The sequence below is a fragment of the Euleptes europaea genome, chromosome 18 (genome assembly GCF_029931775.1).
Source record: "Euleptes europaea isolate rEulEur1 chromosome 18, rEulEur1.hap1, whole genome shotgun sequence".
In the NCBI taxonomy this organism is placed as follows: Eukaryota; Metazoa; Chordata; class Lepidosauria; order Squamata; family Sphaerodactylidae; genus Euleptes; species Euleptes europaea.
The window spans coordinates 30,686,617-30,713,010 of record NC_079329.1 but is presented as its reverse complement, the minus strand read 5'-3'; the positions used below and the strand labels follow the sequence as shown (position 1 = coordinate 30,713,010).

The 26,394-nt window shown below is 45.4% G+C and overlaps 1 protein-coding gene across 1 annotated transcript in view; it reads right to left on the bottom strand.

Moving 5' to 3' along the window:
- Positions 1 to 8,757: 8,757 nt before the first annotated feature.
- Positions 8,758 to 26,394, bottom strand: part of CCR7 (C-C motif chemokine receptor 7) — a 38,666-nt gene continuing 21,029 nt past the window's right edge. The window contains exons 3-4 of the mRNA XM_056864644.1: positions 19,780 to 19,829; positions 8,758 to 9,843 (exon numbers count right to left, since the gene is read on the bottom strand). Coding sequence (XP_056720622.1) covers positions 8,758 to 9,843; positions 19,780 to 19,829 — 1,136 coding nt within the window. The remainder of the gene's footprint in view (positions 9,844 to 19,779; positions 19,830 to 26,394) is intronic.

The following is a 26,394-nucleotide window of genomic DNA, read 5'->3' as shown; positions in this document are numbered from 1 at the left end:
CAACGTGAAGACATCTGCAAATCTTAGCATGCCCAAACAAGCCATGTAATTCTTTTCTTCAGCTCCCCGAAAAGCAGCGGCGGCGAACTCCAGCACCTTGCAAAAAGAAAAGAGCTCATTCCAGGAGAGGCTGCCATCTGGAGCACTCAGCTAACAGCTGGGTCCAGAGCTGCTAACTCCTGCATCAACTGGGATCTCTCCTTTCCCATTGGTTGTGAGGGACCCAGTAGGGCTTTTCTCATGACATTGGCCACACTGCATTGCGGGGAAAGCCTATGAGCGGCTGGATGAGATGATCTACATTTGGCTCACATACCGGCTCTGACCTGGATGGCCCAGGCTAGGCCGATCTCATCAGATCTCAGAGGTCATTTATGCACGGTCGCTTTACTCTCCTTGGTCTTTGACATTTTCGCAGAGTGGGCACTGTAGTAAACGTTCAAACATAGAAACTGCCATCTAGTTGTTTAAAGCAGCTAGCCAACTTGAGATCTGTGGTTTTCCAGGTCCTCGACTGTGAACAGAATGATCTGACCATCCACAGATGGTCCAGGTCTGCTCTGAAATTGCCATTACCTAGTAGTAGAGGTTTCAAAGGAAATAAGCAAGAACCACAAAAAGCAGATTAATACTGATTCTTTGTCGTGGTCTAGAGTGGTAAGCTGCAGTCAAAGCACTGCTCATAACCCGAGTTTGATCCTGATGGAAGCCAGCTTCAGGTAGCCAGCTCAAGGCTGACTCAGCCATCCATCCTTCCAAGGTCAGTAAAATGAGCACCCAGCTTGCTGGAGGTAAAGTGTAGACAACTGGGGAAGGCAATGGCAAACCACCCCGTCAACATAGTCTGTCTAGTAAACATTGTGATATGACGTCACCCCGTGGGTCAGTATTGACCCAGTGCTTGCACTTTTACCTTTTTTTTCTCTTTCCAGAATGGACACATATACCCCTGTAAAGTGAAATGTAAACGGAATACCACCATAGTTAAGTAGGTTGCATGTGTGTAGTGGGCCATCAAGTTGCAGCCAACTTATGGCCACCCCATAAGGTTTTCAAGGCAAATGATGTTCAGAGGTGGTTTGCCATTGCCTGTGTCTGCATCATGACCTTAGTAGTCCTTGGAGGTCGCCCATCCAAGTATTAACCAGTCTGGTATCTGACAAGGTCAGGCTGGCCTGGGCCATCCAGGTCAGGGATAAGTGGGTTACCAGGAATGAAATAAAGTTGCTTGAGAGGCCAGATGAGCCTTGTGGGCTGCCAGTTGGCCACCCCTGCTTTAGGGAGAAGCGATTCAGCAAAGGAGTTCTCTGTAGCTTTGGACAGGAAAGCAGCATGGCCAGTTTTAGCCCACTGCTTGATGAAACTGAGCAAGTAATGGATAGGGTTGCCAGCTCCAGGTTGGGAAATACCTGGAGATTTTCTGGGTGGAACCTGAGAAGGGCAGGGTTTGGGAGGGGAGGGACTTACCAAGGAAACTATCATAAAGACACTGCCAGAACTAACCAACATACCTGAACAAGAATTGGATCATGCTATAAACAAAATCTGCAGGATCCCTCTACCAGCAAGACTGAGGAAATCTAAACCTAGAGATATCATGATTATCTTCTATGACATTAGAATGAAAGATGCTATAATGCAACTTCACTATGATAATCCAATGGCGATAGGAGATACGCGTCTAATAATTCTTAAAGACATTCCCAGACATCTAATGTCTAAAAGAAGCATTTACAAGGATTTTACCGCGACATTGAGGAAAAATGGAATAAATTATTGTTGGATCCTGCCACAAGGATTAACCTTCATTTACAAAGGGGTTAGAACAACCATTACATCACCAACAGATGTGGAGAAATTTCTGAGAAAATACAGAAAAGAACTAATGGGTGTTCCATTGGAAGGGCAGGAATCTGAACATGATGAAGAAGATCTCTCTTTGCAGGGAGCTACTGGAGGCCATACATCATAAAATCTCTTTTCTTATAACAACAATACCATGGCTAAGGCACTTTCATGGAATGTTAATGGACTCAATGAGAAAGTCAAAAGAGAAAGGATCTTCAAATTTTTACAAAAACAAAAGTATATGTTGATTTGTTTACAAGAAACTCATATTTCAAAAAAAGATAAAAAAATATTTGGAAAGAAAATGCTAGGTCAAGTGTTCATGTTATCAGTAAAAACTAAAACAAAGGGAGTGGTCTTATATGCACAACCTAATTTGACTCCTGAATTGGTCTATAAAGATGAGGAAGGTCGTATTGTGATAATTAGGATAAAGATTGGTTCTTGTAGGTTATCCGGGCTGTGTGACCGTGGTCTTGGTATTTTCTTTCCTGACGTTTCGCCAGCAGCTGTGGCAGGCATCTTCAGAGGAGTAACACTGAAGGACAGTGTCTCTCAGTGTCAAGTGTGTAGGAAGAGTAATATATAGTCAGAAAGGAGTTGGGTTTGAGCTGAATCATTGTCCTGCAAAAAGTATCAAAGGTAATGTGCTAATCATTGTCCTGTAAGTATCAAGATAATGGAGGTTTTCAGGACAGGAAGCCAAGCCTTATTCATTCTTAAACTCTCTTCTTTTCTGTTAACAGGACACAGGGTCTTATTCCAAGACACTGAAAGACTGGACAATTCTACCAACTATTTTGTCAGATTGCACAGAGAAGCCATTGAAATTCATAAACATCAGCACAACTTTAACAGAAAAGAAGAGAGTTTGAATGCATAAGGCTTGGCTTCCTGTCCTGAAAACCTCCAGATTAACAAAGACTACAGTCCACAATAGCCATGTGGATTAGCTTTGGATTTCACACATTAACAGATCACTTCAGGATACAATGGTTCCACATTAACATACCACACCCTCATTACACATTATCTTGATTCTTACAGGACAATGATTAGCACATTACCTTTGATACTTTTTGCAGGACAATGATTCAGCTCAAACCCAACCCCTTTCTGACTATATATTACTCTTCCTACACACTTGACACTGAGAGACACTGTCCTTCAGTGTTACTCCTCTGAAGATGCCAGCCACAGCCGCTGGGGAAACGTCAGGAAAGAAAATGCCAAGACCACAGTCACACAGCCCGGATAACCTACAAGAACCAGTGTGCAACAAATTTCGAAAATTCAAATGGTGTTATGTTGCCCTCTGCTGGGCAACATAACACCATTCTGGCTTCTGTTAGACTTAAGACAACACTTGCAAAAGATCATTCTAGCCACAAATAACCTTTGCACTGCAGAAGGGTCCCTTTTCCAAAGTCAGCTGGAAGCAGGAGTGACAGGGGCTGTAGATCAGCAGAAGATTATCTGCTTTGCATGCAGAAGGTCCCAGGTTTAACCTCCCAGCATCTCCAGTTAAAAGGGTAGGATTGCCAGGTCCCTCTTTGCCACTGGCGGGAGGGTTTGGGGCGTGAGCCTGAGGAGGGTGGGGTTTGGGGAGGGGAGGGGACTTCAGTGCCATAGAGTCCATGGTTGAGGGCACATGAGACCTCAGAGTAGGGTTACCAGGTCCCCCTTTACCACCAGCGGGAGTTTTTTGGGGCAGAGCCTAAGGAGGGCGGGGTTCGGGGAGGGACTTCAATGCCATAGAGTCCAATAGCCAAAGCAGCCATTTTCTCCAGGTGAACTGATCTCTACAACTACGAGACGACTCGATATCAGCAGCCCATTTTCAGTGGGAGCTTAAAATTAAAATCATATAAAAAATGGGAAAACTGTAAGTTTAACGTAAAAATATATACCTCCCAAATAAGTTAAAACGTGCTTTATCCTGTATCCTTGAGGCTGATGAAGCTTTGCTCTGGTGAAAGCACTACACATATCTGGAATAGCGTTTCCTCCTTTTCTCTCACCTTCATTTTCGTCTAGCACCTTGGAGTGATTGTTTCTTCTGGAAGTGAAGAATTTCCGTCTCATTTGGACTCCTTTGCTCCTTCTTTTTGGAGATAGCTAATATGCTGTACACAGAAGCGTTGTTCGCCTGTTTATGTTTTTGTATATGTGTGTATTTGTAGATATTGCATGTGTTCACCTTGTTGTTGAAGTTGATGTATCCAATTGTTTAGTTTAATGTTTAGAATATAGCTATTTGTATTTTTGAATTATTGAGTGGCACTGTTTCTTTTTTATAATACTACCTGGAGGTTGGCAACCCTACCTCAGAAGGTTTTTTACCCCTGCTCGGGCTGGGTCAGTTCAAATCCAAATGGTGGAAGCACTCCATTGAAAAAAGCAGAAAGACTAGGCTTCTCTCCCCTATCCCTCTTAGAGCTCAGTTGGGAGCAAGTCAAGTCTTTGGTGAAGCAAAGAATATATGACGTTGAGAGACAAACAGATCTTAGGAGTTCCCCGGCTTATCTAGCTCCTTCCAGTATACACTACCGTCTGGTGCCTGTTCAGTACTTACTTACGCTAGATTTAAATAAGCACAGGAGACACACACACCCATGTCCCTTCCCCCAACCCTCTCGCTGGTTGCTAGGCTCGGTCTGGCAACTCTACTTACCACCTACACTCAAAGTCTACTTCGTGTCGTCCTTCTATTTTATTGCAAATCTTGGAAACAAAGACAATATAAAAGAAACAAGTATATGCAAATGTCTGCATCTGCAGAATCAAAATCAATGCATATGCACATTTTTCAGTTTGCAGAATTCATTCTACCGAGATTTCCTCTGTGATTAATTGGGACTACCCCAATACTGCTGTCATGATGGCGTGTAGACAGCCAACCTTTCATGTATATATATATTTAAGCATCTGTTTTGTACCCTTGCAGCTTTCGTTTCTACTGAATCAGATTATCTGAATGATAGCATTAGTGCGTCGTTTCTGCTGTGAAAATGTCAAATGCTTTCAAGGGTCTTGAGCTCTGACTTGCGTTTCCATCACATGGGGGAGGGGGTGCGTGTGAACCAGCAAGATGAGAAGCAAAGAGAGGAAAACCACAAAATCTCTAGCGCAGTTTCAGGTAGAGTTTCACTTCACCTTTCTTTAAATGAGTGATGGGTCTATGCGAGAGGCTGCTAACAGGGCTCAAACTGATGCTCTTTAGTCTCACACCTGAAGTGCAGAAAATTCACTAGCCCCACCTTGATCTAAAAGCATTTTTCTCTGGTCTGCTGGGCAGTTACTCCACAGGCGGCAGTAGAGTAGGGTTGCCAGCTCTGGATTGGGAAATACCTGGAGAGTTTAAGGCTGGAGGGCAGAGTTTGGAATGAGGAGGGACTTAAAAAAATTAAAAAAACAAGGAGGGATTAAAAAAAAATTTTTTTGCCGTTGCATGTACTTCATGTCTGGGGAAAACTTGGAAGTGACGTTAGGTAGCTCTAGGAATTGCCAGAAACTTTATGGTTAAACCATAAAGTTTCTTGTGATTCCTTGAGCTACTTGACATTGATTCTGGATTTTCCCAGAAAAGACAACATAAGTGGCCCTGTGCCGGCATCCATGCCATTTTAGCCAGTGCAAGTAGCACTAACACTGGCACAGGGGTCACGCCGGCTCCAATCTCCCTTTGCCCCACCCCCTTCAGGTAGGGTTGCCAACCTCCAGGTACCTGCTGGAAATCTCCTGCTATTACAACTGATCTCCAGCCGATAAAGATCAGTTCACCTGGAGAAAATGGCTGCTTTGGCAATTGGACTCTATGGCATTGAAGTCCCTCCCCTCCCCAAATCCCGCCCTCCTCAGGCTCCGCCCCAAAAACTTCTCACTGGTGGTGAAGAGGGACCTGGCAACCCTACCTTCAGGCTTGCTCTGTAACACAGCAAACGTGCATAACCTGATTAAAGTGTAGATAAAGCTTCATCCGGGAACTAGCATACTGGGAAGTAATGAGGGGGGAGAGAGAGAGAGAGAGAGAGAGAGAGACTTCAGAGAAGGAGGAGGATATTACCCTCAGAGTAACAATCTGCAGACAGACAAGGAATGACACTTAACAGGAGAGAAGGTGCTGACCTCGCTGTCCTGTCTAACTGACCTCTCGCTACCCCCTGCAGGGTCTTTATCTTCTCTTCTTTGTACACCAGACATTGCCTAATTGCAGGTATAAATGGTATGCGTCGTACGTATATTAACGTTGCTCATTAAAACTGTACAGGCTGCATATACAGTAAGAATAAGAACTGTCAGTGAAAAGCAGAGAACCCCCGACCAGCAAATTGTCAAGTCAAGTTTATTAATACGGTCGACTGACCAATCACGTGCCAACACATCAAAATTTCCCGACACAGTAGTTTTGCACTGCAGAATCACAGACATATAAAGGTCAATAAAAGCAACCCCTGGTTAAAATTATCACATTAAAACTGTCACACACACACACACACGGCACTTCTGGTTTGCAACCGGAAGTGCCGCCTTGCGAGAAACCTTATGCCACTCAAACTCTTAGTTTGAGTGGTAAAGGGCCACTTGCGATGCAGCTCTTCCGGGTGTAAACGCACTTGAGTAAAAGTAAAGTTCAGGGTTTCGGTCATTTTAATTAATGCAAATTGATTCGGAGAAGTCTGCTATGCTGCTGTAAACAAATTTCAAAAGAACGGCCTCTTCTCTATGGGTGACATTCGGAGTCGGGGAAAACTCTCTTGCGTATGACAGGAACAAGTGAAATTGTATAAGCTCCTCTCCTTCCTAAGGATTTATAGCAGTGGAGAATTTTGGAAAGTGCATTTCTTCCTCAAGGTGCTATTGTGGGGGAAGAAGTAACACCTGCTCACATTCCTGCCCTTATGCACAAGTTTTCCAAAGCACATAGCACTGCCCTATATGGAAATTGGCAATCCCTGTTCTGAATAACCGAGGATTTGGGAGCAGAGGGGATCACATAAAAGGGCTTCTTAAAGAATCCAACACCAGATACATCATCAGAAGTCAACATTACATGTATATCCTTGACAGCAACTTTTTCTTCAAGAACAGAGGGGTGTCTGCCTCCCCCTCTGCTCCTCCCTCCATGCACCCAACCTCTGCCCCACGTTTTCCAGTCCACACCCCATATACATGAAGCTGCCTTAAACTGAATCTGACCCTTGTTCCATTAAGGTCAGTATTGTCTACTCAGACTGGCAGCAGCTCTCCAGGGTCTCAGGCAGGGGTCTTTCACATCACCTGGTCCTTTTAACTGGAGATGCTAGGAATTGAACCTGGGACCTTCTGCATGCCAAGAAGAGGCTCTTCCAATGAGCTACAACCCTCCCCCGTGTCTTCAGAAGCAAGGAAGGGGACCATGATGGACAACCGCCCTTAGGGCAATGCTGTGATTCAACACTGCAAGAGTAACCACACTTTGCCTCCCTAACATCCTGGGACAGCTTTACACAAATATTATGGCAAGTGCATATAATATTAATCTCCCTGCAACAGTAAAGGTAAAGGTCCTTTGTGCAAGCACCAGGAAATTCCTGACCCATGGGGTGACGTCTCGTCCCGACGTTTACTAGGCAGACTATGTTTATGGGGTAGTTTGCCATTGCCTTCCCCAGTCCTCTACACGAACCCCATCAAGCTGGGTACTCATTTGCCCGACCTGGAAGGATGGACTCAGGTCGTGAGCAGAGCTTCTGTCTACAGTACTGCAGCTTACCACTCTGCACCACGGGGCTCACCCTGCAGCAGTAGGGGTCCATATAGAGCCAATTTTTGCTCACTGCTCAATAAGTACAAGCCTGGGGTATAGCATCATGTTAATTTTTGTTTCTGTTGGCTGAGGAGATTTTTTTATATGCAAAGCAGGGATCCATAATGTTCCCGTTTGTATAGGAACCAGACTTTGTCATAAGCATTTTAAGTAGCACATTATTTGTTTTGCTTAAGTCATCACTAGCAGCTGGATTACATAGGTTGATTTGCACGGGAATGAACACACATGCACACATGAAGCTGCCTTATACTGAATCAGATAATTGGTCCCTGAAGTTCAGTCTTGTCTATTTAGACCGGCAGTAGCTCTTCAGGGTCTTAGGTGGAGGGTCTTTCACATCACCTACTACCTGATCCTTCAAACTGGAGATACCAGGGATTGAACCTGGGACCGTCTGCATGCCAAGCTGATACTCAGCCACTGAGCCAAGGCGCCTCCCCAATGAAGGGGTGGAGTTCTGGCGCATTAATGGCCCTGCTTTTGGTAGCAGGTGGTTGAACCAGATAGCTTGGGGAAGAGTATGTTGTAACTCCGTGATTCACAATGGTGGAATAATAATATGTGGCAGATAGAAAAGCCAAAGAAGAAAGCAGGGCAACTCTGTGGGGAGTGGGGAACACCCAGAAGTAGAGCCATGACATTTCTCAATCTATGGCTCCATGATTATTTCTCAGTTTGTGGAATAGGCTGAATCATTGTCATTGTTTTATATTTGCAAGGTTCTTTATCCGTGTTGCATTTTGGGGCCCATATTGGGCATGAGACTCTGTCAACGTCTTTCCACCTTTGCTGCTTGTCAGGCAACCTTTCCCCTTTCCCTGCAGCATGCAGCTTGGCTCACTTGCTTGAGAGCCAAAAGTGTCTTTCCTACAGTCTGCCTTCTCTCTGCTTTGTGGCACAGGGCAGTCTGAATTGCATAAGCCAATCTGTGGAGGGGTGGTAGGATAGAATGGCCTTTTGAATCATTCCGACTACTATGAAAATATATCCACTCGGTGAGAATCTGAGATTCCTAGTTTAATTCCTGATGCTGGCCAGTAAATGCTGTCATCATGATGTCTAATGTCCAACATGGCTGCCACGCTGCCTGGAGTGTCTCATGGGGAGTAAGTGGTAGTAGTGTCAGTTTCTGTAGCGACGGAAAATCGCTTGGTTTCCCGGCATGTGGACCATCGCCACAGCTGTGCTTGGCTGATACAGCCCAGGTCCTTGAGGAGACGAAGGAGGTCATTGCGGAATTTAACGCCAATGAATGCATAAAGGAATGGGTTAAGACAGCAGCGAAAGCAGGCCAGGCTATAGGTCACATCATTGGCCACGTCCAGCCTCTTGCTGGCTTCACATTCGCCATTGGTGGTGTTGAAGGCGGAGATGGTCTCGGCTAGTATGACGCCATTGTAGGGTAGCTGGAAGACAACGAAGATGATCACAACCGCGATGAGGACCTTAATGGCTCGGTTCTTCTCAAAGCTGCGGGCCTGCAGCAAGGTCCTGATGATGACGCAATAGCAGAAGGTCATCACCAGGAGAGGCACCAAGAAGCCAATGACCATCTGAGACACTCGGATGCCGGTGTCGAAAGCCAGCAAGTTGTCTGTTTTGATGGTGCAACGGGGCAGCTGCCTATCAGGCTTGTACACGCCCCTGTAAATCAGTTCGGGGATAGAGAGGATGAAAGCCACTACCCAAATGAAGACGCAAGTGACCTTGCTGGCCAACACCCTCTGGGATCGCAGGCGGTGGGCTGAGGGGGCCTGGACAATGGCAAAATACCTATCTATGCTGATGGACAGGAGAAGCAACATGCCACTGAAGAAACTCATGCGGCCAACACAATGGATGGCCTTGCAGGCCACCTCTTTAAAGACCCAGTACTTGGCTGCACTGGTGGCCCAGAAAGGGAGAGTCAACAGGAACAAGATGTCTGCCAAGGCAAGGTTGAGCAGGTATGTATGGGTCATAGTCTTCAGCCTCTTGAAGTAGATGTAGGTCACCATCACCAGGACATTGCCGGCCAGCCCGATGACACACACAAGGGTATACACAGCAGGAAGGAAAGTGGCACGGAACTGCCGGACCTCATCTTTCACGCAAGGCTGCTCATAATTACTGTAATCCACGGTGGAGGTGTCGTTTTCATTATCATCGTATGCAGGTGTCACAGACTCGTTGCCCGTGCAAACCTAAAAGGGAGATAACAGGAAGGTCTGTTACCTTTTACACACTGGCTCGTAACGCCTCCTCAACATACTTCGAAGCAATCAAAAAGAGAAAAACTGGGAAACAACAACCATTTGAAGGACCATTCATGCATTTGATGATGTGGTTATGCTGGAATAAATGTTCAAGGTGCAGTTTTGTTTTATTTAGGGCATATTTACAGACCGCCCTGACCTGAATAGCTCAGGCTAGCCTGATCTCGTCAGATCTCAGAAGCTAAGCAGGGTCGGCCCTGGTCAGTATTTGGCAGGGACACCTTCAAGGAATAGCAGGGGTGGGATGCGGAGGCAGGCAGTGGCAAACCACCTCTGAACATCTCTTGCCTTGAAAACCCCATGGGGTCGTCATAAGTCAGTTATGACTTGAGAGCAAAATAAATAAATAATTAAAGTCCAAACATATATTTGTTTCATGCCAGTTGAATTGACACAGCTTCTCTTACGAAGTCCTGAAATCAGGAGTTTGGTAATGGCAAGGATATGTATCATTCTTCATAAAATTATAGTTCCCAGGATCCTCTGAGACAAAGGAATGACTGTCAAATAAATTTGCCTCCAGCACAGATGCATTTGGGAGAGTGGTTATAGAGTCATAAGAACATAAGAAAAGCCCTGCTGGAACAGACCAAGGTCCATCAAGTCCAGCAGTCTGTTCATACAGTGGCCAACCAGGTGCTTCTAGGAACCCCCCAAACAAGATGACTGCAGCAGCATTGTCCTGCCTGTGTTCCACAGCACCCAATATATTCGACATGCTCCTCTGATCCTGGAGATAATAGGGATGCATCATGACTAGCATCCATTTTAACTAGTAGCCATGAATACCCCTTTCCTCCATGAACATGTCCAGTCCCCTCTTAAAGCCTTCCAAGTTGGCAGCCATCACCACATTTTGGGGCAGCGAGGGAGTTCCACAATTTAACTATGCGTTTTGTGAAAAAATACTTCCTTTTATCTGTTTTGAATCTCTCACCCTCCAGCTTCAGCAGAAGACCCCACTCTCTAGTATTATGGAAGAGGGAGAAAAACGTCTCCCTGTCCACTCTCTCCAAACCATGCATAATTTTATAGACCTCTATCATGTCTCCCCTCAGCCGCCTTCTTTCCAAGCTAAACAACCCTAAGCGTTTTAACTGTTCCTCATAGGGCAGTTGCTCTAGTCCCCCCCTAATCGTTTTGGTTGCTCTTTTCTGCACCTTCTCAAGCTCTGCAATATCCTTTTTTAGGTGTGGTGACCAGAACTGTACACAGTATTCCAAGTGTGGTCTCACCACAGATTTGAACAAGGGCAGTATGATATCAGCAGTGTTATTCTCAATTCCTCGTCTAATTATGGCCAGCATGGGATTTGCCTTTTTTACAGCAGCCGCACACTGGGTTGACATCTCCATTGAGCTATCTACTACCACCCCAAGATCCCTTTCTTGGTCTGTTGCTGCCAGCACAGATCCCATCAGTGTATATGTGAAGTTGGGATTTTTTGCCCCAATATGCATCACTTTCTATCATCATTTGCTGGCCTCCCCATCCCACCCACCCCAACCTGGTTTGGGGGTCCACTGCTGAAGGGTTCTGTCTAGTGGCTGCAATTGGAATGAAATGCCATCTTGTTTATTGTAATGTGAAATATGAGTTTTAAAGTACGTTTTAATGTATGTTTTAATGTATGTTTTTATGATTATGTTGTGACCCGCTCTGAGCTCGGCTTGCCGGGAAGAAGAAGAAGAAGAAGAAGAAGAAGAAGAAGAAGAAGAAGAAGAAGAAGAAGAAGAAGAAGAAGAAGAAGAGTTGGTTTTTATATGCCGACTTTCTCTATCACTTAAGGCAGGATCAAACCAGCTTACAATCACCGTCCCCTCCCCACAACAGACACCCTGTGAGGTAGGTGGGGCTGAGAGAGCTCTAAGAGATCTGGGACTAGCCCAAGGTAACCCAGCTGGCTTCATGGGGAGGAGTGGGGAAACAAATCCAGTTCACCAGATTAGCCTCCGCTGCTCATATGGAGGAGTGGGGAATCAAACCTGGTTCTCCAGATCAGAGTCCACCACTCCAAACCACCGCTCTTAACCACTACACCACGCTGGCTCTCGGCGAGATATAAATGCGAATAATAAATAAACAAACAAACAAAGCGACAGGGGTTGTTCTGCTTAGCTTTGCCCTGCAACACACAAGCTAAAGGGATTGTCACAGCTGGTTGCAAATGCTGATTCACCCTTCTTTCTTCTTAGAAACCGTAGGCCAGATAGTACACCTTGTGGGGGCAGATTATATTGAGAGACCATCAGGGATGTACAATAGTTTTAACCAATAGCAGTTTACTCACTTGTGGCAACAGAACCACAACGCCCTTAAAAGGCTTAAATACCATTCCTGATGTTGTTGACAATATTTAATTTCAGTGGTTAAAGTCTCACCGTAGGGTTGCCAGGTCCCTCTTTGCCACCGGCAGGATGTTTTTGGGGCAGAGCCTGAGGAGGGCGGGGTTTGGGGAGGGGAGGGACTTCAATGCCATAGAGTCCAATGGCCAAAGATGAACTGATCTCTGTCGGCTGGAGATAAGTTGTAATAGCAGGAGATTTTCGGCTAGTACCTGGAGGTTGGCAACCCTATCTCAGTGGTCACATTGGGGAAAGTGGGATATTATCAGGGGAAGGAAAAAAAATCTTCCAAAACCCTCATGAGATATACTTCTATGATGGTCACATGTGGAGACTTCCTTAGATCCAAATCTTCTGACCCTGGATGAGAGCTTCATGGCATTAAACGTGTTACCATATCAATGGCTATAACTATAGGTTGTCAATTCAAATAATGTTTTTCAAACTCACTTCAAAATAAAGTTTTTTTTTAAAAAAAAATTAGTTTGTTAAGCTACCACAAACCATGTCTTGGCATTTCAGATATCACACTAAACCATAACTATGCTTCCTTAACCAAGCTACTGCAAACCATGTCTTGGCATTTCAGCTATCACACTAAACCATAACTATCCATGGTTTGGCACAGCTGAATCGAACCAATCTGTTGCCCAGAGTTCAGAAATCAGTGTTGTAACGTTTTCTTTTATCACAACTAGGCAAACCCCTGAAACTTTTTGCCACCCTGAGCGACATGTGACTTGTGAAGCATACCTCAGGCACTTTTACATCATTAAGGAAGCTGGGTGCGCAATTGCCGAGAAACTCCAGAGAGGGAAACCACACAACAGGATTGCAGTTTGGATCGGGGTGGGGAGAGGCTGCTCTGCCAAGTAATTAGCGGAGTCATTAATTTTCCCATGTTGGGAGGGGAAAATTGTGAGCTCGAGACAAATTTGCCTACCCAAGTTATTAAGGGGATTGTGACCCAAGATTTTCTTGAGGACTGAGAAGAAATTAACAGGTTCTGGAAGAAAGATGGAGCAGGACAGTTGGAGAGGGACTATGGAGAAGAGGGAGAGAAAATCCGTAGTTGGGATGTTGCGGCAGAAACTGTGAAAGGAGGCAGGAAAAAGAGAGAAACGGCATTAGTGTCAGCTGTTGGAGGATGGAGGGAGAGGAGAAGGGAGTGGGAAAAGAGTGTGGTAACTACTGATGAAGTAATAGCAGGAGTGGAGAGTGAAAAAACAACAACCGTAAATCCTGAGACTACTGGTCAAATAGGTATCTACAAGCAGGGGACCGGTCAAAGGTGAGCTTCCACAGCAGAGTGGGGATTTGAACCTCAATATTCCAGATGTCAGTCTGAAGTGTTTACCACTACACCACACTGGCTTTCATAGGGTTGTTGCTTTCGAACAGTAGAAAGCAGCCTGGGCTGAGTGAGTCATACAAGTCACAAGCTAGACAGTCGCCTGGTGACTGCTGCTGGGCCTGCCCCAGATGAATCCTCTCACAGAGGCCAAAAGAACCCTAGAAATGGCTCTCCCTCCTGCTTTTTACTGACAGACACCAAGGCTTGAAGGCTGACAATACTTTTGTCATTGCTTAACAACCACCACTACGGACCAAGGCACTGTTTTTATCATTGGTGTGTGTGTGTGTGTGGGGGGGGGTATATATAATCTAATCTAATCTAATCTAATCTAATCTAATCTAATCTAATCTAATCTAATATAATTCAGATTTTTCTGCAAACCTGGGACTTTTCTAAGGTTTGTACAAAGATCTGTCTTGTCAGTCCAAGGTCCCCATTTAAGTATCCACAGATGGGGCCGTGCTGAAAATTAGATATATTGACAAGGTCGGACCCATGAGAAACTCACAAGGGTTGTTTGTGCATGCGAATTAGATTTCCTCACTAGCTACTCCTTTCTCCTTGAGCTTCTGACACCCACCAGTAGGGTTGCCAACCTCCAGGTGGGAGTTGGAGTTCTTCTAGAATTACAACTGATCTTCAGACAGTTCCCCTGGAGGAAATGGCAGCTTCAGAGGGTGATTCAATGGTATAGTTAGGGTTGCCAGCTCTGGATTGAGAAATACTTGGAGATTTTGGGGGTGGAGCCTGGGGATGGTGGGGTTTGGGGAGGGGAGGGACTTCAATGGGGTATAATGCCATAGAGCCCACCTTTTGAAGTGGCCATTTTCTCCAGATGAACTAATCTCTGTTGCCTGGAGATCAGTTGTAATCCCAGAAGATCTCCAGCCACCACCTGGAGGTTGGCAACCCTACAGAGTCTAGGAGTAATGGAAGCCCTAGTGTGATTCCACGTCACAACTGAGCCCTCTGCCCTTCCCAAATAAAGCCCCTCCAGGTACTGCCCCAAATCTCCTGGAATTTCCCAAGCTTGAGTTGACCATCATAACCACCCCAGCCACCGTTCTCCCCCCTTTCCTCCCACTGTCACCTCCTTCTCCCATCTTTTCCCCTCTATACCCTACTTCTTCGCCCCCTTTCTCCCACCACTGACCCCTACTTCTCCTTTGCCCTCCCCCTGCTCCCTCTTTCCTCAGTCTCACCTCCCTGCCACCCACTCCCCTCCTTTTTACCACTTGGCATACCCACCCACTCTACTCTTTGCTGTGGGCCCCACACAGGCAGTCAACCATCCTTGCCTGCCCCATATCACCCCCTCCTTTGTCCGTCATGGCAGCGCAACCCCCTCAGTCTCTGCAAACGTTGTCAAGGAGGATGCTCTTCAAATACCCACTGCTGGTATTTCAGCTCAACCTGTGGGCTGTTCAGACATGGGCCTGCCAGGGGAGGGGGGGGAGGAAGAAGCAGCAGCAATACTGGCGCTTGTGCACCCAACCTATCCAAATCTTGGCTCTTCGCCTCTGATACAACTGTTGAGCAGCTTTCTCTCCCCCCCCCCCACGGGTTGCCAGGTCCCTCTTTGCAACTGGCGGGAGGTTTTTGGGGTGAAGCCTGAGGAGGGCGGGGTTTGGGGTTTGGGGAGGGGAGGGACTTCAATGCCATAGAATCCAATTGCCAAAGCGGCCATTTTCTCCAGGTGATCTGATCTCTATTGGCTGGAGATCAGTTGTAATAGCAGGAGATCTCCTGCCACTACCTGGAAGTTGGCAACCCTACCACACACACAAAGGGAGAGAGATGGAGGCAATGCTGGCAGCGGCTCCAATCACAGTGCTTTCTGTGTGCACCAAGCAAATGCTCCCCTCTTTTGGGCGATTTCACCATCACCCTTCCATTTCCCCCCAGGTTTTCTATTTTTCTGCAAACCTGGGGGGGTGTCCCCAACTCTGCAGGAAAATGTCCATAGTCTGTACATGACCCTGATCTGGAGATTTAAGTATCACAGGTGGGGCCGTGTTGACTGTTAGATATATTGACATGTGTACACACACAGATGAGCCCCGTGGGGAAGAGTGGTAAGCTGCAGTACTGCAGTCCGGCTACATTGTCAGTGGCGAGATTTGTTAAGACCTTATGTCCCTCAAACATTAGATATAAGCTGCTCAGGATCAATGGATCAAGGAGCTTCTAAGGGATAAAGGAAAGTACTGCAGTCCAAGCTCTGCTCACGACCTGAGTTCGATCCCAACGGAAGCTGGTTTCAGATAGCCGGCTCAAGGTTGACTCAGCCTTCCATCCTTCCGAGGTCGGTAAAATGAGGACCCAGCTTGCTGGGGGTGAAGGTAAGATGACTGGGGAAGGCACTGGCAAACCACCCCGCAAACAAAGTCTGCTTAATAAACATCGGGATGTGACATCACCCCATGGGTCAGGAATGACCCGGTGGGCCAGTGCTTTCACAGGGGACCTTTACCTTTTTACATACACAGAGAACTTGCAGAGACAAAAGCTTTCGGTAGTGTTGGGGGTTCAATGAGCGAGGGCTCTCACCACATCTTGTGGGTGTACCTGAAGAAACATGGCCAGAAGAAAAAGGAAGGAGAAACCAGCAGACTATACATCCCTTTTCCTTGAAAAAATGTGTTTTTCCTTAAAAGTGTGTATGTGCTTGCAGATGTGTGTGTGTGTACATGGAGAAAAATTTAGATAACTTTCTCATCCTGGCTCCAAACTTGCCACATAAGTTCCTCCAGGAGGAACCAAAGCGGACCACAAAATTGACCATATGGTTGCCTACACCTTCCATTCCTTTGGGCTTCTCAACACTACCTTCAGAATTAAGGCCTGTGTGGAACGTCCTGCCAAGGACACCTTAAATTCTTTCCTTTGCCCACCTCCAGTATAATGAAAAGGAAAAGTAGAGGGAACACAGAAAGCGAACTTTTATGGCAGTGGCATTTCAGCCATAAAAAAAACAGATAAAATGGCAGCCCAGATGAGGCACCCCCTCTATTTATCCAGCTTTTTAATACCTTGGCTTAATGGCAACCAAACTCAAAGTGGGGCCTGGAGTTTTCTCAGAATGACAACTGATCTCCAGACTACAAAGGTCAAATCCACTTGAGAAAATAGCTGTTTTGGAGGGTAGACTTTATGGCATCACATCCCCACTAAGCTCCCTCCTCACCCAAAATTTCACTATCCCTAGGTACCCCCCCCAAAAAAATAATCTCTAGGAATTTTCCAAGCCAAAGTTCGCAACCCTGCTCTATTCAGCTTAGTGCCAAGGTTGCCAACTGTCCAGGGGGGGAAATGTCCTGTCCCTTTAATAGTTGTGTAATATGCAGAATTGGACAGTTGCCCAGGAGGGACATGGAACCAGCAGTGGAATAAACAGTATCACCCCTGTGGCCATTCTCCCCCATCCAGGCAAATGTGCACAGAGTGGAAGGGGGGTAATGTTGAATCCCCTCCTGCCATTGTGCCGTGCTCTAGAGCCAGTTGTCCCCTCCCACACACGCACACTGTTTTCAAGATGATCACTGGGCCACATGTGAAATGCATGTTGGGTTTGGGGTTCCGTCAACCCAACTCACATTTCACATCACTTTTAATCAGACTGTGAACTTACACCAAAATTGGGTGGACTAGGGTTGTGCAAAAAAGAAATTTCGATAAATTTGGGTTTCGGTTTGTTGGGACCAATTTTTGTCGGTAAACCTGGAATAAGCTGAATACCCATATCGGTAAATATCAGTATTTGGCTTATTTCTAGTTTACCGAAAAAATTCAGGCCCACTATAGTCTATGGCAGGGGTCGGCAAACTCATTAGTCAAAAGAGCCAAATATCAACAGTACAACAATTGAGATTTCTTTTGAGAGCCAAATTTCTTAAACTTAAATTATATAGGTAGGTACACTGTTTATTAACTTAATAAACTTTAATTAAAGTTTTAAGTCTTAATTAAACTATAGGTATACTGAATAGATATCATACTTAATAGTGATCTTATTTATTGATAAAAATTAAATTGTAAGTCCCCGCCATTTCCCCCTCCCCGTCTAGTCTTCGTCTGGAGGCCTGGTCTACTGCCATAAAAGCCTATTGGTAGACCTGGCCTCCGGCTGAGTCCCATTGGGAGGCCAGGTCTACCCATTGGCTTTCTTGGCAGTAGACCTGGCCTCCGGAGGCCCATAGAAGCCAATTGGAAGACCTGGCCTCTGAAGGGGGACTTTTCCTCCTCCTCGGAGTCCAGGTCTACCGCCAAGAAAGCCAATGGGTAGACATGGCCTCCCAATGGGACTCAGCCGGAGGCCAGGTCTACCAAAAGAAGCCCTCCCCGCCCAACAGCTGATAGGCGGGCGGGGGGGGGGGCAGGAACCGCCGAGCCGCCTGCCCAGCAATCGCGCAGCTAGAGGGGAGGCTTTAGCCTCCCAACCATTGAGGGCAAGGGAAAGGGGGACCTGGCCATTCTCCACGGCGGGGGGGGGGGGGGGAGAGACAGCGCGCCCGCTCGCCTGCTTTCTCTCACGCGCTCTCTCTCTCGCTTAGGCGCGCCGGCTCCACAGCCCGGCTGCCGGCGCGAGAGCAGGGGCTCCAAACCAAGTTCTGAGAACCGCACTCAATGGGCCAAAGAGCCGCATGCGGCTCGGTAGCTGCAGTTTGCAAACCCCTGGACTATGGGGTTTTTTTCAAAACTCCTGTGGGGCCTTTTTTGGAGGTAGAGTCCCCATATTTGCAGCATAGCTGCAAGGCACTCTCCTTAGACGGACACCAAAGTTTGGTGAAGTTTGGGACAGGGGGTCCAATTTTATGGGACCTCAAAGAGGTCATCCCTATCCTCCAGGCATTTGAGAGCTGAGATTTCCATTGGTTTTCAGGTTCGTAAGTTCAGCGTCGGCGAGGACTGGCGGAAAAAGCAAATTGCCAGGCTGACCCCTCAAAGTCTGGGGGCTGCCTTCATATCTGGGGCACATAGCATGATGTCCATGCAAATTAGCTTCCAAACTGAGGGGAAAGACTTAAATGTAAGAAAAACAAGGCACAGAAAACATTTCTTTTGGTGGCAAATGACATCCTGTGAGCAGTTCTTTATTATGGCCATCAAAAATCTGATTTCAAGAGATGGTCATGGTGCGGAGAAGTAAAGCCTCTACTCAAGGTGACCTTTAGTTTCAGAGCAGGTTTTTGTGTGTGTGTGTGTGTGTGGGGGGGTGATATCAGAGCCAGCCAAAGTCTCGACCACTGGGCTGTCTGAAGGAGATCGCTCATCTCTCCTTCGGAAGCCTGGTGATGTCAGGCTTCGGAAGCCTGGTGGTATATCCCTCCGGATGGGACTTGGTGAGCCTTGTCTTTTAAAAAACACTTATGCTTAATCCATATCAACCCAGTGAATGGTTGGTCAGACCAATTTGTCTCCGATTACATGACCTCGACCTCAAAAGGGCCCCAACTATGGGGCCCCAACAAAGCCTGTCAAAAAAATAAAGATAGAAAAATGGGAGAAAGCATGGAGTCTGGCATCTGAGCAAACGGGAATAGCCAAAACTGAAGAAGCCTATTCAGCTTCGGGCAGACCCCCAGGTTTTGGTGTTCAGTAAACCTGAATCCCAAAAATTGCCGTAACGGCTAATTTTGGGTTCATTTTCGGTTCGGGTTTATCAATATGCACAGCCTTAGGATGGACCCATGTTCCACCGCGCTAGATAGAGTTGCCAGGTCCCCCCTGGCCACCAGTGGGGGATGGGGGGTAGGGTTGCCAGATCCAGGTTGGGAAACTCCTGGAGATTTGAGGACAGAGCCTCAGGAGGACAGGTACCTCAGCGGGGTACAGTGCCATAGAGCCACCCTCCAAAGCATCGATTTTCTCCAAGGGAACTGATCTCTGTAGTCTGGAGATGAGCTGTAATTCCGGGGGATCCCCAGGTCCCCACCTGGAGGCTGGCATCCCTAGTGTTACTGCAGCTGTTGCCACCTTTGCCAGTGAATTTGAGTTGCTTGTACTATTTGTTCCAGCTGTTGAGTGGATGCTTCATGGGATGGCAAGCACTTCATACCTGCCCCAAGTGGTTGCCCGGGTCCATTCAGCCCTAAACCTCCAGCACCAATCAATCAAAGGACAGTGATCAGAGAACAAAAATAATTTTTGCAAGCTTCATACCTGGAACAGTAGAGGAAGATTCAAAATGAGGACCACCTTCAGCTGTTTATCTGAACAAAAGAGAAACGCATACAGTGTCAGACCTACACGTCAAAAGGAGAAGCTACATCAGCACTCACTTCTGTAATTTAGGGATGATTGGAACACTGTTGTCCACAAAGCATTTACAGGCAAACATTTGTCACCTGGTTTTATTCTGAAAAGCCACTTGCCAAGCGGGAGGATGGCTGTGACTTGTGATCTGGACAGATCGTGCAGTACACTGAGTGATGCAGAGATGCAGCTGGAGATTGACGCTTGTATAGGCAAAAAGGTGGTCATAAGAACATAAGAAAAGCCACGCTGAATCAGACCAAGGCCCATCAAGTTCAGCAGCCTGTTCACACAGTGGCCAACCAGGCACCTCTAGGAAGCCCACAAACAAGACGACAGCAACAGCATTGTCCTGCCTGTGTTCCACAGCACCTAATATATTCAGCATGCTCCTCTGATCCTGGAGAGAATAGACCTGGGACCTGGTCTCCAAGTAGGGTTGCCAACTGCCAGGTAGTAGCAGGAGATCTCCTGCTAATTCAACTGATCTCCAGCCAATAGAGATCAGATCACCTGGGGAAAAATGGCCGCTTTGGCAATTGGACTCTATGGCATTGAAGTCCCTCCCCTCCCCAAACCCCACCCTCTTCAGGCTCCGCCCCCAAAATCTCCTGCAGGTTGTGAAGAGAGATCTGGCAATCCTATCTCCAAGGCCTGGTCAGCAATTAGCCTTACTGTAGGTCCATTTTAATCAGGGGCTGAACTAGGGAGGTTTAAGGTCTTTGAAAACCCTGGCCACTGGAGGGTGATGGGGGTGGTATAGTTGCCAGATCCAGGTTGGGAAACTCTTGTAGTTTTGGAGATGGATCCTGGGGAGGACAGGGACCTCAGTGCGGCACAATGCCACAGAGTCCACCCTCCAATGCATCCATTTTCTCATCTCTGAAGATGAGCTGTAATTCCCCAGGTCTCACCTGGAGGCTGGCATCCCTAGCCAAAGGGCTTTGTGGACAGCTGTCCCTGTCCCAGTTGGTACTATTCAGAGGACCAGAACTGGCATAGAGGCTGCCAGGTGCTAAAGGCTATTCCAAGAGATGTGACCCTCAAGTTTAAGGGCTAGTCTGTCCAAAAAGCACTCTGAACTGTGCCCAGAAGTTAATAGGAAGCCAATGCAAATGATGATGCCCCAAATGAGCTTCTCAAGTAAGCTTCAAATTTCAGTGGTCTCACCTAAATTAGCAGTTTACACAGTCCTTTTAAAACCTGATTCCCTCCCCCAAGGAACTGATAGCTTTTATTCTTTAGATTACAACTGGTTTAATATTATAGTTTAGGACAGCAGAAAACATTTAACTGTTAATTTTGTAAGCGGCTCTCCCCCAATTTAGATTCTGATCAGACAATGTGCTTAGCTTCAGATAAATTTAAACCCTACAGCAACGGGTAGACAATTCCCAGCAGTCATTCTAGCCCCTTATCTATCTATCTATCTATCTATCTATCTATCTATCTATCTATCTATCTATCTGTCTGTCTGTCTGTCTGTCTGTCTGTCTGTCTGTCTGTCTGTCTGTCTGTCTGTCTGTCTGTCTGTCTGTCTGTCTGTTAATCCCATTCTTCCACTGAGGATCATGTATAGTTCTGCCCTCCTCCATTTTATCCACACAACTGCCCTGCGAGGGAGGTTGGTTGAGAGATAGTGACTGGCTCAAGGGGACCCAGTGAATTTCACCACTGCCTTGAGTCCAGGGAGATAACATGAGATAGAAATATTTCTAGTAATTTTTTAAACATTAAAATAAATAAATAAATAAATTCATGTCAAGGGGGGATATGAACCCAGGATTCTCCATTTCTAGGTCTCCGCACAGCATTTTCAGTTTTTAGCAAAGGAGGGAGAAAGAACTCACCTCTGTCCATGATCTTTCGCTGTAAGGTTACACACACCGCAAAGGAAATGTGAGTACCAGCTAGTTACCAGTGTAGAGAGTAGACTGATTCTGTGAAGAGCAACTGATAGAAACTTCCTTTTTTTGGTCAGCAGGCGGTACATAAGTACCACACGCAGAGCCTTTTATATGCTGCAAGGAGCACATGATTTCATGAGCTCAGTGGCTGAGATTTCGCCATGGTTTCCCCATCTATACTGCAAACAGCGACGCGGTCCGGATCGCAGCCTCAGAGAGGGGCCTCAGCCTCCTCAGGTGTTTCCTCCTGTACCAATATGAATAAGCAGGTCTTTCCCTTGGAAAGAATTGTCTGAAGAATCAACTCTGGCAAATCATGTTGTGGGAGAAAGCATGCAGCAGACAATGGCTGCCTGTGGCCACTTAGGAGGGGACATTGCGTGATTTTGGGTCCTAGGGCTGCCAACCTAGGGTGATGTTGGGTCCTAGGGTTGTTAGGCAGAAGGATCAGTCTTCTACCCATGGGGAGTTTAAACTTGTGCTTATAAGATAAAAAAAGAAATACGTATCAAGTGAAAAGATTAAGGTTGAGGAACTGATGAAGAACGAAACGGCCGTCTTCCTCACCTGTCTGACTTCAGATGAATATATTGTTGCTAAAGAAGAAGAAAAAATATTGTTAGAATTATTATATACATGGTGATGTGTTTACTTACCTATATTTAAAACCAGGATTATACACTTACCTGTTTGTATGCACCTACTTGTGAACAATACATGTGACTTTGTAATTTATGACCTGTGCTTGGATATGACTTTTGCATTATGATGGTAATATTGGAATTATATTGAAATTGCTTGGAATATTTGTTTTCTGTGTGAATTTTGGTTTAACTACTATATACACAGAAGTGTCTATCTTTCTATTAACCTCCAGGTGGTGGCTGGAGATTTCTTGCTATTACAACTGATCTCCAGGTGATAGAAATCAGTTCCCCAGGAGAAAATGGCAGCTTTGGCAATTGGACTCCCTCCAATTGAAGCCCCTCCCCTTTCCAAACCCCACCCTCCTCAGATTCCGCCCTCAAAATCTCCAGGTCTTTCCCAGCCCGGAGCTGGCAATCCTATTGGGTCCACAGATAAAGACTACTAGAATGAGGAATGGCTGAGAACAGCTTTACTACAAAGAACAACGTATTGCACAGTGGTCTCCAAATTTCACTCTAGAACCATTATCCCCAACAATGGTGCCCCATCAATGTGTTTCCCACTGCACACTTCCTTCTTTCCCAAAGGAAAGGGCCAATCCTGGCTTTTCTCCACTTCACTGGCACAGTGTGGGAGGTGCTGGAAACACCTATTTGGAAACAGTGGCCTCCATCTTAAAAGAAGGATGCTCAGATTGAAACCTTCCGGTGCTTTGTGACTGGACCCAGCCCACATGGCAGCCATTTAGTTGGGGCACCTACTATTTGTTCTGAGAATTCCAAAACTGCCCAAAGTTTCAACCAGACTGGATCCCTTGCTCTAGAACAAAACAAGGTCATGCCATCTTAGGGGAAGTCCACAGGTTACCAGTTCCCTAACATTGCAAAATATAAGGGAATGTCTATAAATAAACAAACAAACAAACAAATAAATAAATAAATAAATAAATGTCTATCGCTATATCTTCCCCCTCAACTATTATATGATAACCAAATAAAATAGATAAAACAAACCCTGCATATTCAAAATATATAATGAAGATATATTATATATATAAATGATCCTTACCAGTCAGAATAATAAAATACACTGTGTTCATCATACATTAACGTAGCTCTACAAGTCGTTCTGGGAGCTTGGTCTTTTTCTAGTTGAAAACACCTCAGTATTGATTTACCAAGTATATTTTATGGGCCCTCCTGTTGATGGTCATATTCCTCTTGATTGCATTACCTAATAGTTGACTGCAACTGGAACCAGTGCCTTCTGAGTCCTCTGGGGAACACCCTGTTATGTCAGGATGCTTACAATGTAAAGTGTTTCCATTGGCAGTCTGGATTGCAAAAAACCTTGGATATGGCTATTCTACAACTTATGCCTTTTTGACTTCACATACTAATAGACTGATTTCCCATGCAAACTTGGTCGCCTGGCTTAAGTCTGGGAATATCACAGGCTGTCTTGCCAAAATAATATTTTTGTTTCAGCTTCTGAATTCCCTTCATCCTGCTGAGCCTTTCATTATTAGACTTCAGTAAATGAGCTGTTATGGGCAGTTTAGCTCTAGTGTGCCTCCCAATTAAAAGCTGAGCAGGGGACCCATCATTCCCTAAATCTGGGCAGTACCTTTTATTAGTACTTATACAAATCACCACTACTATCAAAAGTTTTCTTTGTCAGACTGGACAGATCTTTCTGAGAGAAGTTTGGGCTAGATGTGTACTAAAAAGCCCAGTCTTTGACAAGCAGTCTAAATGCTGTACAGGAAAACTGTGTGTCACAAGTTGGATTAAAGTCTGCAATGTTGGATCTTTATCAGTTTCTTCTTTAATACATGCAGTTTTTTAAATTTGCCACTGTAAGTGGTGTGATCATCAACCGCATAGACTTTCATTTCACTATCCAAAATCTTTTCTAATACCACAATTGCAGGGAACTGCCTTGGTAAGTGCATCAAAGTTTGCCGGGTTCACAGTTCACAGCCAGATCACATTTATATAGCTTGATCATCATTCTGGATTTGTAATGGACAGCCATTCAATAATTTGCTAACTAAATTAAAATGTCCACTGGCAAATTATATACTGAGTTGCTCTTTCTCCAGCTGCGTATCTGGTTTCTTTATCAGTGAGAGATTTGTAGGCATATGCCACTGGTAGCCAACTCTCATCATGATTTTGCAAGATCACTGCTCCCAATCTGGTTTAGAAGGAATCCCCTGAAATATTGCTGGTTCTTTTTGGGGTGTAGACTGACTGCTGCATCAGGTATTGCTTTAAGAATTCATCCTGCTCTGCATCCCAGCTGTTGTTGTGGACAAGTTAGAGACAAATTTTCCAACCCCCCCCCCAAAAAAAGACATCTTTCTCTGACAGTGATTATGGCACAGTACTTTCTTTTCACCTGGTTTTATCCCTTTGCAGAAATGACATCTCTGTAACACAGAACATTTTTTTCACTGTTCAGTTTTAAGTTTGCAGTTCTTGTAGTATTCAGATGTAATTGATCATGCTCTCCTTTTGTTGCACCCCAAACATCACATATGGATTTGTCCACCCCACTGACATGCTCATATAGCATAAGTATGGTCTATTCATATAGTTCCAGGGCAAATGTGAGACCAAATGGCAAGCACAGAACACTGAACCATCCAAATGAAGTATTGAGTATACACAGTTTGGAGCACTCTTCTGCTAACTTCATCTGCCAAAGTCCTGAAGAAACATCCAGCTTGCTAAAAAAGTTGACATTCACAGACTTGACAATTACTTTTTTATAGTTGGCAACTTGAAGTGCTTTCTTTTGACATCCAGCCTGAGTTCTGGTGAGCTCAAAAACTTACACAAACAGGTTAGTCCTAATAAAAGGTATTGCCCTAACTTGAATGGCCCAGGCCAGCTCAATCTCATCAGATCTCCGTAAGCTAAGCAAGGTTGGCCCTGGTTAGTATTTAGATGGGAGATCACCAAAGAAGACCAGGGTTGTGACACAGAGGCAGGCAATGGCAAACCCATTCTGAACGTTTCTTGCCTTGAAAACCCCACAGTGTTGCAATGTCAGCTGTGATTTCCCAGCAAAAAAAAAAAAAAGTATTACACTGATTTAATTCTTAGTTTTGGACTTTGCATGGACCAATATGGTTGTACATTGAGGTCTCTTGGATTCAAGTATGTGCACAGCTGACCATCATGCTTCTCCATATCTACTAAAGAGCTTTCCCAGTATGTTGGTTTTTCATATGTTTTAAACTACATCCAAATCCTGAAAGGTAAATGGCACTATCCTACATGGGTGGAGAACAGTGTTGACCAATCAAACAGCCCAATGCTGTGAACAAATCCTAGTGTTCTTGTACGAATGCCTCATATCCTTGCTTAGTATGGTCCTGTAATACAAATACACATTTAACTACATCTTATTCTTCACAAGTTGCAAGGGTTAGAAACCAGCCTCTTAGCTCCTGTGAGAGCAACACAATGTCACTTCTGGTGGTACCTGGAAGTGACAATGTGATTCTCTAGGAATTCCCTGATCTCTATGGTAAAAAAGCATAGAGTTATGATGTCACTTCTGGGTGCAGCTGGAAGTGACATTGCAATATTGTGCAATGCCGCTTCTCAACCATGCCATTTTTGCTGCAATCTCTTGAGGGGCTATCTGATCATTGTAAAATTTGTAAAATTTGTAAAACTTGTAAACTTGTTGTAACAAAGAACAGGAATATCATTGAATTGGTAGCGAAATTTCTCTACTATGCTACTAGGAGGAGATTTTCTCTTGACTCCTGACGTTTTTGTAATTGTTTTTTTTTATGTTTATGCCAATAAAGGTTGTATATGTGATACAACAATGAAATGCACAACCTTGCCAATATTGGGATATTCTAGAGAAACCAGCAACTTTGATTTTGGTTCAATCCAGTTTTGGCCTTACTGGTCATCTTTGATAACCTCTTCAGATAAAAACT